Raw genomic sequence first — 13,087 nt, 5'->3', positions numbered from 1 at the left:
AAACGAACCGAACACGAGCCGACCCCAGCTCGCTCGTGTTCGGCTCGTTTACACCCCTACCTTCGGCCTACCCATAGCTGATAGCTCTGTCCCTATCTGTACTGATTTTCTTTGATTAGTTTAAACAAGCCTTTTTTGAATTTTTTCTATATACTGGCGAGGAACTTGCGAGTTTCGCAAATTCAACTTCGTCTCCCATCCTGCTGAAGTCGGAAGTTGAATTTTCGTACAATATGGACAGAAAATCGAACTATTCGGTAACTTCGGTACTTAAAAAAGTTGAATTTTCGTACAATTTGGACAGAAAATCGAACTATTCGGTAACTTCAGTACTTAAATAAATGCTGCATATGACTTTCTCAATGTCATGAGTTTAACCATGGCCCTCAATGTGATTGGAGATCAACAAGGTCTAAAATTTTCCTTTTCTTAATGGATTTTTTTTTCTTTTTTTTGAGAACAAGGTAGCAAGCTACCTGCTTCATTTATTAAGCGAAATAAACTAAGCGTACAAGTTGGAGACAGTTAGGGTCTCCTAAAAGGTCCGAACGGATACAAGAAAGACCGACAAACAGATACAAGAAAGGCCCAAAAAAAAAAAAAAAAAAAAATAAGAAAAAAATTGAAGGGTAAGGGATGCCGGTCAAGTTCTTATTCACAGGAGTTGGACTCGTTCGAGCGCAATGGTAGGTTGGGACTACTCGAAGATAATGTTGTTTTCGCTCCTTCCAACCACAGATTAACACCAACGGGGTTAGATTTTTCTCTGCGCAGCCGGCATTGCGGATGTCCTATCTCTGCCCAAAGCCGGGAAAATCCCTGTATTCGACTGGCTTTATTGCCAGTCCGTAATGATAGAAAGGTATCTGACGGAAAACACAATCCCGTAGGGTGGATCACATGTTTCGGTAATGGCGCAAAAAGTTATCAATACTGTTTCGAATTGGGCCTTGTCGGATTAATTGATCCGCTGGTAAGCCATTCTTTACGAAGGAGATCAAATAAATATTCTGATTTGTCGGAATCTTGAGCTCCAGAGGTGGGATACATAGAGTCTCTTGACCTGCATCGCGTGATAGAAATCGATAAAGGGATTTACGTAATATTTGATTTGCAGTCATCTCATTTGATATGTGTCGGTGGTCGATGGACTTATATGAGGAGTAGTTGTGAACATATTTTTGGTGGGTTGTCAGGCCTAGCGGATTTATATCGAGGTTGGTTATCATCGCATCTCACATTTTTTGGCTAGATTGTGCACATTGTGCATGAGAAAGCTCCTTATTGACAATATTGGAATGGAGTTCAGGGAACTGAGTACTCAGTGGGGTTTCTTCAATCCAAATATCTGACCACAGTTTGATGTTTTTCCCGTCACCGAGCACGTACGAAACGTCACATTTGAATACCTCTCGACATCTCATCACACTTCTCCACCACTGGGAGTATGGTCTGAAGGCTCTTCCCTCGTGTAACGGCCGTCTTCTAGTATAGTATAATGATTTAATCAACCTCCCCCAAAGCAGCTGCGGCTCTTTGAAGAAACGCCACCACCATTTGGTTAATAGAGCCATATTCATTGCTTCCATCTCCTTGATCCCCAATCCCCCTTCCTTTTTGCTTTTACATATCGATTTCCATCCGACTAGACATGAACCCCCTGAACTTTTGGGCCATCCTTTCCAGAAGAAGGATCTTCTCAGGGCTTCTATACGGTTCAGGACCCATTGCGGCGCCTTGAATATCGCAAAGTAGAATAACGGTATATTCGACAGGACCGAGTTTACCAGAGTAAGTCTACCCCCCTGAGAGAGTAGTTTTGCCTTCCAACCTTCAATGCGTGCCTCAATATGGTTCACAATCGGAGCCCAATCCTCCTTCCGCAGTGCTCTGGTGTGGAGTGTCAACCCAAGGTATCGAAATGGAAGCTTACCCACTTTACAACCCAAAATATCAGTAAGTCTGTTAGCTCTACCTGCATTAGGACCCAAGTAGAGTAATTCCGTTTTATTCGTATTTATCTTAAGTCCTGAAGCCCATTCAAACATCTTCCAGAGAAACAGCATATTTCGCATTGCAGACTTCTTAATATCCACAAAAGCTATTATTAGTAGGAGTTTGACCACACCTAATACTAGCTGTCATTTAGTTATTTGTCCCATAGCACTTAGTACTTGATGTGTAAATTTGTGAGAGACCCCCTCAGCTATATATCATTTACAAATACACCTCCAAACTTTATTTCTTGTTTTGATTAATATTTTTTCCAATGTTGTTTGTTTTGATTTAACTCGCTAGTGGAACTATAAAATTTCATTTATAATTAATGACCAATAGCTGATAGAATTGCACAGTTCGATCAATTAAAACTTTTTTTTATTCATTTGTTGCGAAAAATTTGCTGAATTAGATTAAAATTGGGACCTTGTAGATGTTGAACACTTTTAAAGGTTTTTTTATATATAAAATTTTGATTAATATATTGGAGATTAGTAAAAGAGGTGAGGAAGGTGAATTAGGAATGACTAATTCTTCTAATTATTTTTTATTATATTAATTAAAAACAATAAGGTTGATCATCTTTGACTTGTTCTACATTTTTTTTTTGCTCGTGCCAATCCTTACGCGTTCACATTTGCTTCACATAAATGATAATAATACGTGCAAGTTACATAAAACCATGTGCATTACTATTTCTTCTTTCTTTTTTTATTAAAAAAAAATTGTAAAAAAAATTAATTTTTTTCGCCATGATTCCTAATTTCACACTTGTGTTTCCACGTTCAGCTTGACTTCTGAAATAACTTTTTTATCTAGAAAAATAAAAATTATAATGAGATTCAGAATAACGATCATGAATGGCGTTATAAATTACTAATTTGATTATTTCAAACATCGTGAAACATATCAATGTAATGTTGTTATTTACAAAAATAAATAACTTTTATTTATGTTTCTAGCTCAAATTTCATGTAGAGCCTTTTAATCTTATGAAGTGTTTTTATCAAGCTTTTATTTATTTTTTTTCCTTATTTAGCTATTTTACCAATTTTCTTATAATAATGTGCCATATCTTGCACATATTGTGGTGAAATAATGAGAGAAACACCCAAAAGAGTTGTACAAATTAATCAAACACTTATTATTAACCGAGAAATAATACATCAAGCAACGTCAACTACTTAACTTACTAACCTTCATATAATAAAAAAAATAAAAACAATAAAAAAAACAAGGGAAAAAAAAGAGCACGTCTTTGAATTGAATTTATTGTAAAAAGTTGAAGTTTTGTTTATTGTGATGGCCATTGTCTCAATTGTTTAAGATTTTTTTTGTTGTTTTTCATATTTGGTTAATTCTATAACATCAAAGAAGTTAAATTCAGAATTTAATGGTACTTTCAAATAAAAAGAGATAATAGAAAATAAATGTTGTTAATAAGTGTATGAACTTAATTGTTATATACGATTAAAATGTTACTAATGTAACACGAAATTACCGGTTAGAGAAATAATAAAAAAAATTAAAATCCACTAAACGGATGGTCGCCATGCGCGCAACAATTTATATTTTAAGAAATGTTTTAGATGGATAATTTTGTAATTATTAATAATTCTATACTTATTATTAATGTGTTGATAAATATATACAACCCTTCAGATTATATATATTATCTGATTAAAATTAATGTCTATATATTGTATCATAATAATAAATAAGGGTAAATTTTAAATACCACCTCTGTAGTTTCGCACTTTCTCACTTTAGTACCCTGTAATTTAAAGTGTATCAAGTTAGTACCCTGTAGTTTTATTTTTATCTTTTCGTCAGCTCCTCCATTAGTACTTCGTTAAATTATATATAAAAAACTACAGATACCCCACCTAGGTTTATCAAATATTTACTTTAGTACCCTTTAGCTTTAATTTTGTCACTGATTTAACGAAATAAATTAGTAAAAATGGATAATAGAAAGAGAAAGTTAAAACTAAAGGGTACTAAAGTGAGACCACAGGAGTGATATTTAAAGTTTTTCCTAATAATAATAATAATGAACACCCAACGAATTTTTTTATGGAGATAAAACTAATACGTGACAGCGACCGGGCACTCGCCACTGAAGTTTTATCCAAATTCAAGGAGTTTAGAAATCAAAATTTTGGGATGAGTCTTGGATGATGTGGTGGACCGGGTCTAGGCACAATATCTAGCCATCCAATGTCAAAGCACCGAAAGCATTGACTTTGTTCTCCTCTCCACCTAAACACACTATCATTAATCCATTATTCATTAATAATATATATATATATATAGAGAGATAATCCAAAGGCCAAATACTTCCAAATAGAAATTATTTAAACCCCAACTTGATTTAAAATACTTAGATAAAAGAAGCGTTTGTTGGTGGAATTTATGACTGGATCAATGCATGCAAAAGTTTGAAGGGTCCACAAACCATAACTACTACTCCATACAATATAATATCTTACATCTTAAATTATGACCAAAAAAAATGAATAAAAACAATAGTAAAATGTGTAGCATTAGTTTGAAAAAATCAATCTTTTGATCAATTCAAACAGCTGTACAATATTTATGTACTCATTCCTCTCTCTCTCTCTCTCTCTCTCTCCTTGTTGTTCGCACCATATTTGTGGAAATGGCAAAAGAGTCCAAATATCCAATGATCATGTGTGAGTTCCCCAAGAAGAGGATATAAAGTTTTGGCTTTTGTGGTAAGCCACTTTTTTTTAAAAATTTTTTGGGGGGGTGTTTGTATCCAAAAAAGAGTTATCATAGAGGAAAATGGATGAATTATCATGTTGCAAAATGATTGTGTGTTTTCTGCAGTGGTAGCTGGTTGAATCCAGGCCTTTGTTTTCTGACGCTGACAGCAATCAGAAAATTAACCAAACAAAATTCTGCCGGGGGGCCGGCATGGCGACGCACCGGCGGCTCCTCCTGCTGCTGTTCTTCTGCCTCGCCAGCGTCCGGGCCGGGCTCGCCGACACGAATTCTCAAGATGGTAGTAATCCTGTTCTTGTGCTTGGTTTGCAATTTGAAGATGAATTGGATTGTAGGAAATAGTAATTAAGAGAGAGTGATTCTGATGAGTTTTGCAGCTGAGTATAGGTGTAACAGGAATTTTTTGTCACAATATAATGATTTTATTATTGCTTGGTTTTGTTCATACTTTTGTACTTGCACACAACAAACTTCTAGGGAAAATTAGTGAAGGAAAATTATATGTTGAGAGTTACTATTTTAGGAACTTTGGATGATCAATAATTTGTTTTCTGATATGAGATCTTAGATAGGAAAATAGTAAAAAATAATAATAATAATAATAACTTTTTGATAAAATAAAATTGGACTAACAATGAATTGATGATGAACATGTAACAGTTGCTGCACTACAAGCCTTGATGAATAATTGGCAAAATGTACCACCAAACTGGGGACAAAACAGTGATCCCTGTGGTAGCCAATGGGATGGAATTATTTGCACCAATGGGAGGATCACATCACTGTGAGTAAATCAGTCCTATCAAATGATTTTATCTTCCAAAAAAACAACAACAATCAAAAAAAAAAGAAGAAGAAATTTCTATTTTTGTTCTCAATTTTGTTGCTTCTTCTCAAATTAGACCTGAAAATTTTGCAGGAGGTTACCATCCATGAGCCTCAAAGGTCAACTACCTGCTGATATAGCCCAGCTCTCTGCATTGAACTACTTGTAAGTCTTATTTTTCTTTTTAAAGCAAAACAAAAAAAAAGGTTGTAGATCAACAAATTTGTGGACTTTCTTTTTTTTTTCTGTCCTTATGAGAAGAAGAATCCTTTTTTTATAGAAAGAGAAAAATAGTATGTTTTCTGTTTCGTTTATTTTTTTTAAATAAACTACTTTGAAATGTAAAATAATTAAGTTTTGTACATAAAACTCCAGATACCAACCATTAAGACTTTTGTCACTTACTTTTGGAACGGTTGGTAAAGAGCTTATTTTTAAGTAAAATTTTGGGCTTTTTACGGGCCGAGATTAGCCTTTACTATGAGGTTGTATATAAGGAGCTCAATAGAGGGTCTTAAGTTGTTTTCTACTTGGATAGGATTGAGATTTTCTCATAATTTGGGTTTCTCTCCAACTCTTATTTTGATGCATCCCATGCATAGAATACTTAGAGGACTATTTACTCTTGTTGTAGAATGTAGTGTTGTTCGATGAGGTGCTTTTTCTAAGTTGTGTCATTAGGAGAAGCGCCGTACGAAAAATTCCTTTCTAGTTACTCTTTATACCAGAAGAAGCTTTAGTTCGGAGCTTTTTCTGTTGGGCCTCAGAATCTCATTTTAGCTTTATGCTACAGTTGTTGTTGTACCTCTAGTAGAGATGTATTCAACTTTAAACATAAGCAAAAGTGGGGCTAAACATGCATTTGTTGCCAGTGATGGGGAGTTTGGTTAGTGCTCTCCTTTCACTCTTGTTACAAAAATATGGCAATCCCATTTTTGGGCAGAAAATTTGGTTGTGTATTGTTTTTTTTTGCTCACCAAATGTTTGTTGTAATGCCACTGAGAAGTTCCTTAATCTATCGCAGATGAGTACCGGTAGTAGTAGTCTCTCCCAGCAAAATTTTCAAGGAAGAGAGCTGTAGATTCCAATTAAATTCTAAGTTTTTTTTTATCCCTTAGGATGAAATGTGGTGTCAAGAAAATTAAGTTGTAGGAAATTCGCAACATGAATGGTAAGTGAAATGTAACAACAAGAGTTAGTTCAAGCAGAAAATAGAGACATGATTCAAGTTGGTAATGATAATGTCAACAATACAAATTGGAAAGAAATAACTAACTAACAGGACTTTCGCATTGATATGCTTCAAAAGAGAAGGAAATAGAGTCATGGTTATGTGAAGGATTCTAACAGAAGCACTTTCAGGGACCTGTCCTCCAACCCCGACCTCGGCGGCCCACTTACTCCAAGTATCGGCAATCTGAAGCAGCTCACCACACTGTAAGTTCCAGCGGAATCTTTACATAATTTTCGTCTCCTTTTTCCCGAATCATATTAGAAGAGGTTTTTACATATATATATATATATATTGCAAAAAGTACACCTACAAATCTGAATATTAATGTACACCCCTCGAAAGTGCAGTTTCGATTCATGCGACTCATGCGGAAAGTTTTTTTTTTGTATCAGGAAAATGTTATTTTCTATGTGACTATGTTTTATCAGATTACTGAGTTGATTGGAATTATTGTTTGTACTTTCTCAGAATCTTGGCTGGTTGTAGCTTCACTGGCAACATTCCACAAGAGTTGGGCAATTTAGGACAGCTCTATTTCCTGTAAGAAGTGCTTAGAGATAGACATAGATCTTCATTCATTTTACTTCTTTAGATATTCTTGCTCTATTTGTCGACTAATTAAAATGGTTTTCTCTCTTCTTCTTCTTCTTCTTTTTTTTGTAAATTTACATTTGCAGGGCTTTAAACTCAAACAACTTCACTGGCAGAATACCTGGTACACTCGGTCTGCTCTCAAATCTCAATTGGTTCGATGTGGCCGAAAATCAATTGTCTGGACCTCTGCCAGTTTCATCGAACTCAACTCCTGGCTTGGACCTACTTGTCAATACACAGCATTTGTATGTTGACCTTAATCCAATTTCTTCACTAATTCTCTAAGACCATTAAATCCATTTGTTTTTCCGAAGTTGCGAAGAACGGGATTTCTTTTATGCTCTTCGAATTTAACATATGATGCACAATTTTGCATGATGTATGCACAGTTTTGGATAATTCACACTTGAAACCGCGCATCAATCATTAAACTTATGTATCGCTTCAAAACTGTGTGTCGACCATCATGAATGGTACATTTCGTACCTAGAGTAAATGAGCAGTTTGGTCCTAGAAGTAGAAAGTCACATACAAAAATGAAATTTCGATCCCTGAGGCCAAACATGTAATCGAAGTATTTAGGTATTACAATTTACTTGAATACAAATAATCCTCTCTTTTCTGTCTTTCTCTCTTTCTACTGTTATCAACAGCCATTTCAATAAGAACCAGCTGTCGGGACAGCTCCAAGAAAAGCTTTTCAACTCTAAGATGATCCTTATACACCTGTAAGCTAATAATTTTTCTCTTTTTTTTTCCGTTTTGTCGATTTTTATGTCTATTTAGATAAAATGACAGTTATTTTGTTATTATTTTTTGGGCAGATTATTTGATGGAAATAAATTTACCGGGCCAATCCCAACATCAGTAGGACTTCTGCAAAAACTCCAGATTCTGTGAGTGCCATATGAACACCATTGAACCGAATCTATTTGTTCAACCTTTTCAATTTATTTATACATTTACTCTTTTGATTCCTAGCCAACTATGTGTTGTTTGAATGATATATTGATGACTAGTTGCTTCTTGAAACAGCCGGCTTGATAAAAACCAATTCAGCGGTAACATTCCTGCATCAATCACCAACCTAACTACTCTTAACGAGCTGTAAGTAATCTGAGATCAAACATAATGAAGGCAGTAAAAGAAGACAATTTCCGTTTGTACTAAATAACACTTTACTGCACTATTTTTGCAGGCACTTAGCAGGAAATGAACTTCAGGGAACAGTCCCAGATCTCAGTGCATTAACCAACCTCAACTACGTGTAAGTAGTAGTTTTAATTTGCTTATAGTTTTTGCTGAGAATGCTGCTTACAGTTGCAATATTGGCAACCTTGGTTCGACTTGGTCAAGATTCGTCAAGCTCATCGAAATCAGGATGAGTTTTCGAGTTCGCATAAAGTCAAATCAACTTTGACCAAGTCTCGACTTCGGGTCTCGCACATGCAAGCTTGTGGCCAAGTGCCATTTAAGTATGACTCAAAGCACCAAAACTCTTTAGAGTCTCCTGAACAGCTGAAAGTTTCAAACTAGTGCTTTTGCTTTTAGGCAGAAAAGCTCCGAAATTCTTGTTAGCCGAACTCCTGATTCTTGAAAGCTTTTGCTTTAGGCAAAAATAGTCGCTTACTATGCATGAGTGATAAATGGCAATGCCTTTCTTTTCATATTACAGGGATTTGAGCAACAATACCTTCGATTCTTCACCTGCTCCGCCTTGGTTCTCGACATTGACATCTCTCAATGCTCTGTAAGTTCTCCGAGAAAATAATTGTTTAGTAAATTTACTTCGGTTAGCAATATAATTTCTAACCTAAAACCATACCACTTGTCAAAAATCAGATTTTGGCAGAGGGGAGGGCTTACTGGGAAAATCCCTACGTCGTTATTCGCATTGCCTCAACTGCAGCAAGTGTAAGTTTACAAGAACAATGTAAAATATCTCGGAATTCAAGAATAGGCATCGGCCGTAATAAATCTAATGATCATTCCATCCTTTTTTGCAATTCCTGGCAGTGTGTTGGCTACCAATACATTTAACGGCACGCTCAACATGAGCAGCAACCTCGGCCCAGACCTACAGACTGTAGATTTCCAAGACAATGCTATTACGCAAATCGATATCGCTTCATCCTATAGCAACACCCTAATGTAAGTTTTGAACATATCGTAGTTTATACTACAAGCGACATGATTCTTCTTCTTTTTTTTTTTCCCTTTTTTAATTTTTCTTTTCTTCTGCAGACTTGTAGGGAACCCTGTGTGCTTAGACTCTCAATACGCAAATGGCTTATTCTGCCAGCTGAAGCAAAAGGTAGTAACTCCATACACTACCAGTCTAGCCAAGTGCGGTAACAGCAGTGCTTGCCCTGTTGATCAGAGTCTAAGTCCTCAGAGTTGCTCTTGTGCCTATCCGTACCAAGGATCGCTGGTATTTAGAGCACCCTTATTCGCCGACCTAACAAATAGCACACTGTTCCAGTCACTAGAGTCGAGCCTTTGGACTAAGCTCGAGCTCGCTCCCAACGCGGTTTACCTTTCAGATCTCCACTTCAGTAGTGATGGCTATCTCTATATTCAAGTGGAGTTCTTTTCCTCTACCGGAACGTCCTTTAACCGGTCGGAAATCATAAGAATCGGGTCCGATCTAACTAACCAAATTTGGAAGGCCCCACCTATTTTTGGACCCTATTACTTCCTTGGATATCCATATTTCTCCACAGGTACTACTTATTCCCTCCTTTTCAAGTAAATATGATTATGCCAAAATTTCACTAAAATTTCGCTTTGGTCGCATTTAACTTTTTGCAATTGATGCACTGCGCTCCCAATTTTTTAAGATCAAAGCTAGCCCGTAAGTCAGGCCGATTTGGTTTAGTGAAATGATGATGCTGCAGCTACAACCTATGATAGTGGCCAAGTGCTTATAAAATTTTAGTTTTTTAGCAGCTGAATCAGCTGCGAGTCATCGTTTCATTCGAAACATTAATGACACTCAAGCGGTGGACCCAATTGCAAAAAAAAAGTTGGCATCAAGCGCTTGAAATGCAAGAAATTAAGGTTTACTGACCTGCATGAGTTTTCGAGCTAAGTTTCATGACAAATGGCGTAGTATAGCCGTCTTTTCTGGACAATAAGTTTTCTAATGTTTTCTTCTAGAAGAAACTGATGAAGTTAATATACATTAGGTGGGAGCGGAGGAAGTTCCTCGATGAGTACAGGAGTTATAGCTGGGATATCGGTTGCTTGTGCTCTTCTTTTGATCGGACTCGTTGTTGTGGGGTTGTATGCTTTGCGACAAAGGAAAGCTCGAAGGGAGGCCAAAACAACCAACCCTTTTGGTAATGTGCCAAACCTATGATACGAATTACGATAAATGAAGCTATTGTGCATCCAAATTCTCAACAATTTGGATGTAGAATTCTGAATATAATTTTGCAGATAAGGAACATGAAAGTGCAATAACTTGTTGGCTACATATGAAAATTTTCAGCTTCTTGGGGGGTTGGCGGCAAAGATGACGGATCTGCTCCACAGCTGAAAGGAGCAAGATGGTTCTCATTCGACGAAATGAAGAAGTGCACCAACAATTTCTCTGGAAACAATGAAATAGGAGCCGGAGGCTATGGCAATGTAGCTATAACCAAAATTTTCGTCTATGTTCTTACAGGAAAGAAAAATTACTCTAGTTGCTCACATTTTGTGCAATTTACGACTACCTTTTGTAGGTCTATAAAGGAGTACTTACAAACGGGCAAATAGTCGCGATAAAAAGAGCACAGCAAGGATCGATGCAAGGCGCATTAGAGTTCAAAACTGAGATAGAGTTGCTGTCGAGGGTTCATCACAAGAACCTAGTAGGCCTTGTTGGCTTTTGCTTCGATCAAGGGGAGCAGATGCTGGTGTATGAATACATTCCTAACGGGACTTTGAGGGATAACTTGATCGGTACGTCCTTTTCCTTCACCTCGTAAAGTTATTAAGCATTCAAATCCCCCCCTTTACGGACCTTGTCGACTCTACTGGGTCGTGCCAACAAGGTATTGGGACTGTACAGCCCTTGCCAATGGCACCGCTCAGAACCCAATTCTTTCCTTTCCAAAATTTTCAATTTATAACTGTTGTTCTTTGTGGATTCGAATACTTCTATGGAAATTCATGAAATTAGTAACAAACAGGGGTAAATCTTTTAGTGTTATTTATTGTAAGTTTTACGCATGCATTTACATTTAAAATGGAATTTTATCTGGCTTTTCAGAAATTTCTTTAAAGGTAGCAAGTGATATTACCGAAAGAGCACAAAACACGTTTCAAAACAATCGGAATAAATTATTGTTAGAAACCCCTGTTCCAAACTGTGTCGGTATGAGGTCATATGTCGATAGCATGATAGTGTCCTCACAGTAGAGCGTGCGCGTCTTACCATGCCAACCAGTTCTTGGCACGGATATGTGCCACGGCACTTAAATCTTTGCTTCTAATTATGCCTTATTTCTCTTTAATCAACAATTAAATCTTTCCTTTGTTGGTGAATTAAATCGCAGGGAAAGGCGGAATGCACTTGGACTGGATGAAGAGACTAAAAATCGCCTTAGGCGCTGCTAGGGGACTAGCATATCTTCACGAGCTTGCCGACCCGCCGATCATCCATAGAGATATCAAGTCGACTAATATCTTATTGGATGAGAACTTAAACGCAAAGGTTGCCGATTTTGGGCTTTCGAAGCTAGTCTTGGACAGCCAAAAGGGGCATGTTTCTACTCAAGTCAAAGGAACATTGGTAAGCATATACTTCGACTTCTCCTCACACTTCTAAACATCCTATTGACGTGCAGATGCAACCCAAATAAGTCGAAAGGAGTCTAGAACGCGGGAAACCGCCCTAAATATCGCAATTTGTGATCAGGATAATCTTAAAACGAAGCTTTTCATTTTCTTGATTATTTTTTGTTTTGTAGGGCTATTTGGATCCTGAGTACTACATGACCAAACAACTCTCGGAAAAGAGCGATGTATATAGCTTCGGCGTGGTCATGCTTGAACTAATATCTTCAAGGCTACCTATAGAGAAGGGCAAGTACATTGTTCGTGAAGTGAGAATGGCGATCGATCAATACGACCAAGAGTACTACGGATTACAAGACATCATAGACCCCTTGATTAAAATCTCGGTCAAGCTCGTAGGCTTCAGGCGGTTCGTGCAGTTGGCAATGGAATGTGTCGAAGAATCGGCCTCAAACCGGCCCACGATGAACGAGGTGGTAAAAGAAATCGAAATTATAATGCAGAATGAGGGAGTAAGTACTACGTCAAATTCGGCACAATCATCTGCGACGGAGTTTGGCAATGCAAGAGGTGCTCCTCGCCATCCTTATGAGGAGCAGGTACCGATAAGAGACGAGGGAAGCAGCGCTTTTGCATACAGTGGCGGATACTCCTACGAAGTGAATGTCGAACCGAAGTAGACATAATTCTTTCGTTCTTTTTTCTTTCTCTTTTTCTCCTTTTTGTTGGTTTTGATTTGTAATTGTTGGTACACAGTTTCAAACAAAGCAAGTGATGTTGTGTATGTGACACTAAAAGTGATGTTCTTCATTTTTTTTTGTTTCTTTTTTTTGTTTCTTTGATGAAGAGACAAAGCCTTGGTTTGATCTTTCTTAATATATAGAGTTTCTCAATTTGCACCA

General features: G+C 36.9%; 1 protein-coding gene across 1 annotated transcript; it reads left to right on the top strand.

Annotated features, from left to right (window-relative positions):
- LOC109727794 (probable leucine-rich repeat receptor-like protein kinase At5g49770) lies at positions 4,615-13,079 on the top strand. The gene is made up of 20 exons (XM_020257974.1): positions 4,615-4,736; positions 4,852-5,026; positions 5,407-5,530; positions 5,666-5,737; positions 6,935-7,009; positions 7,275-7,346; positions 7,484-7,645; positions 8,054-8,128; positions 8,225-8,296; positions 8,436-8,507; positions 8,599-8,667; positions 9,076-9,150; positions 9,243-9,314; positions 9,417-9,551; positions 9,645-10,123; positions 10,589-10,741; positions 10,894-11,033; positions 11,129-11,348; positions 11,945-12,180; positions 12,359-13,079. Exons 2-20 carry the CDS (start codon positions 4,939-4,941, stop codon positions 12,863-12,865), a joined length of 2,898 nt encoding a protein of 965 aa, XP_020113563.1. The 5' UTR covers positions 4,615-4,736; positions 4,852-4,938; the 3' UTR covers positions 12,866-13,079.

This window comes from Ananas comosus, linkage group 23, assembly GCF_001540865.1.
Source record: "Ananas comosus cultivar F153 linkage group 23, ASM154086v1, whole genome shotgun sequence".
Lineage (NCBI taxonomy): Eukaryota > Viridiplantae > Streptophyta > Magnoliopsida > Poales > Bromeliaceae > Ananas > Ananas comosus.
The sequence above is the reverse complement of the archived record's forward strand: the minus strand, read 5'-3'. Positions and strand labels throughout refer to the sequence as shown.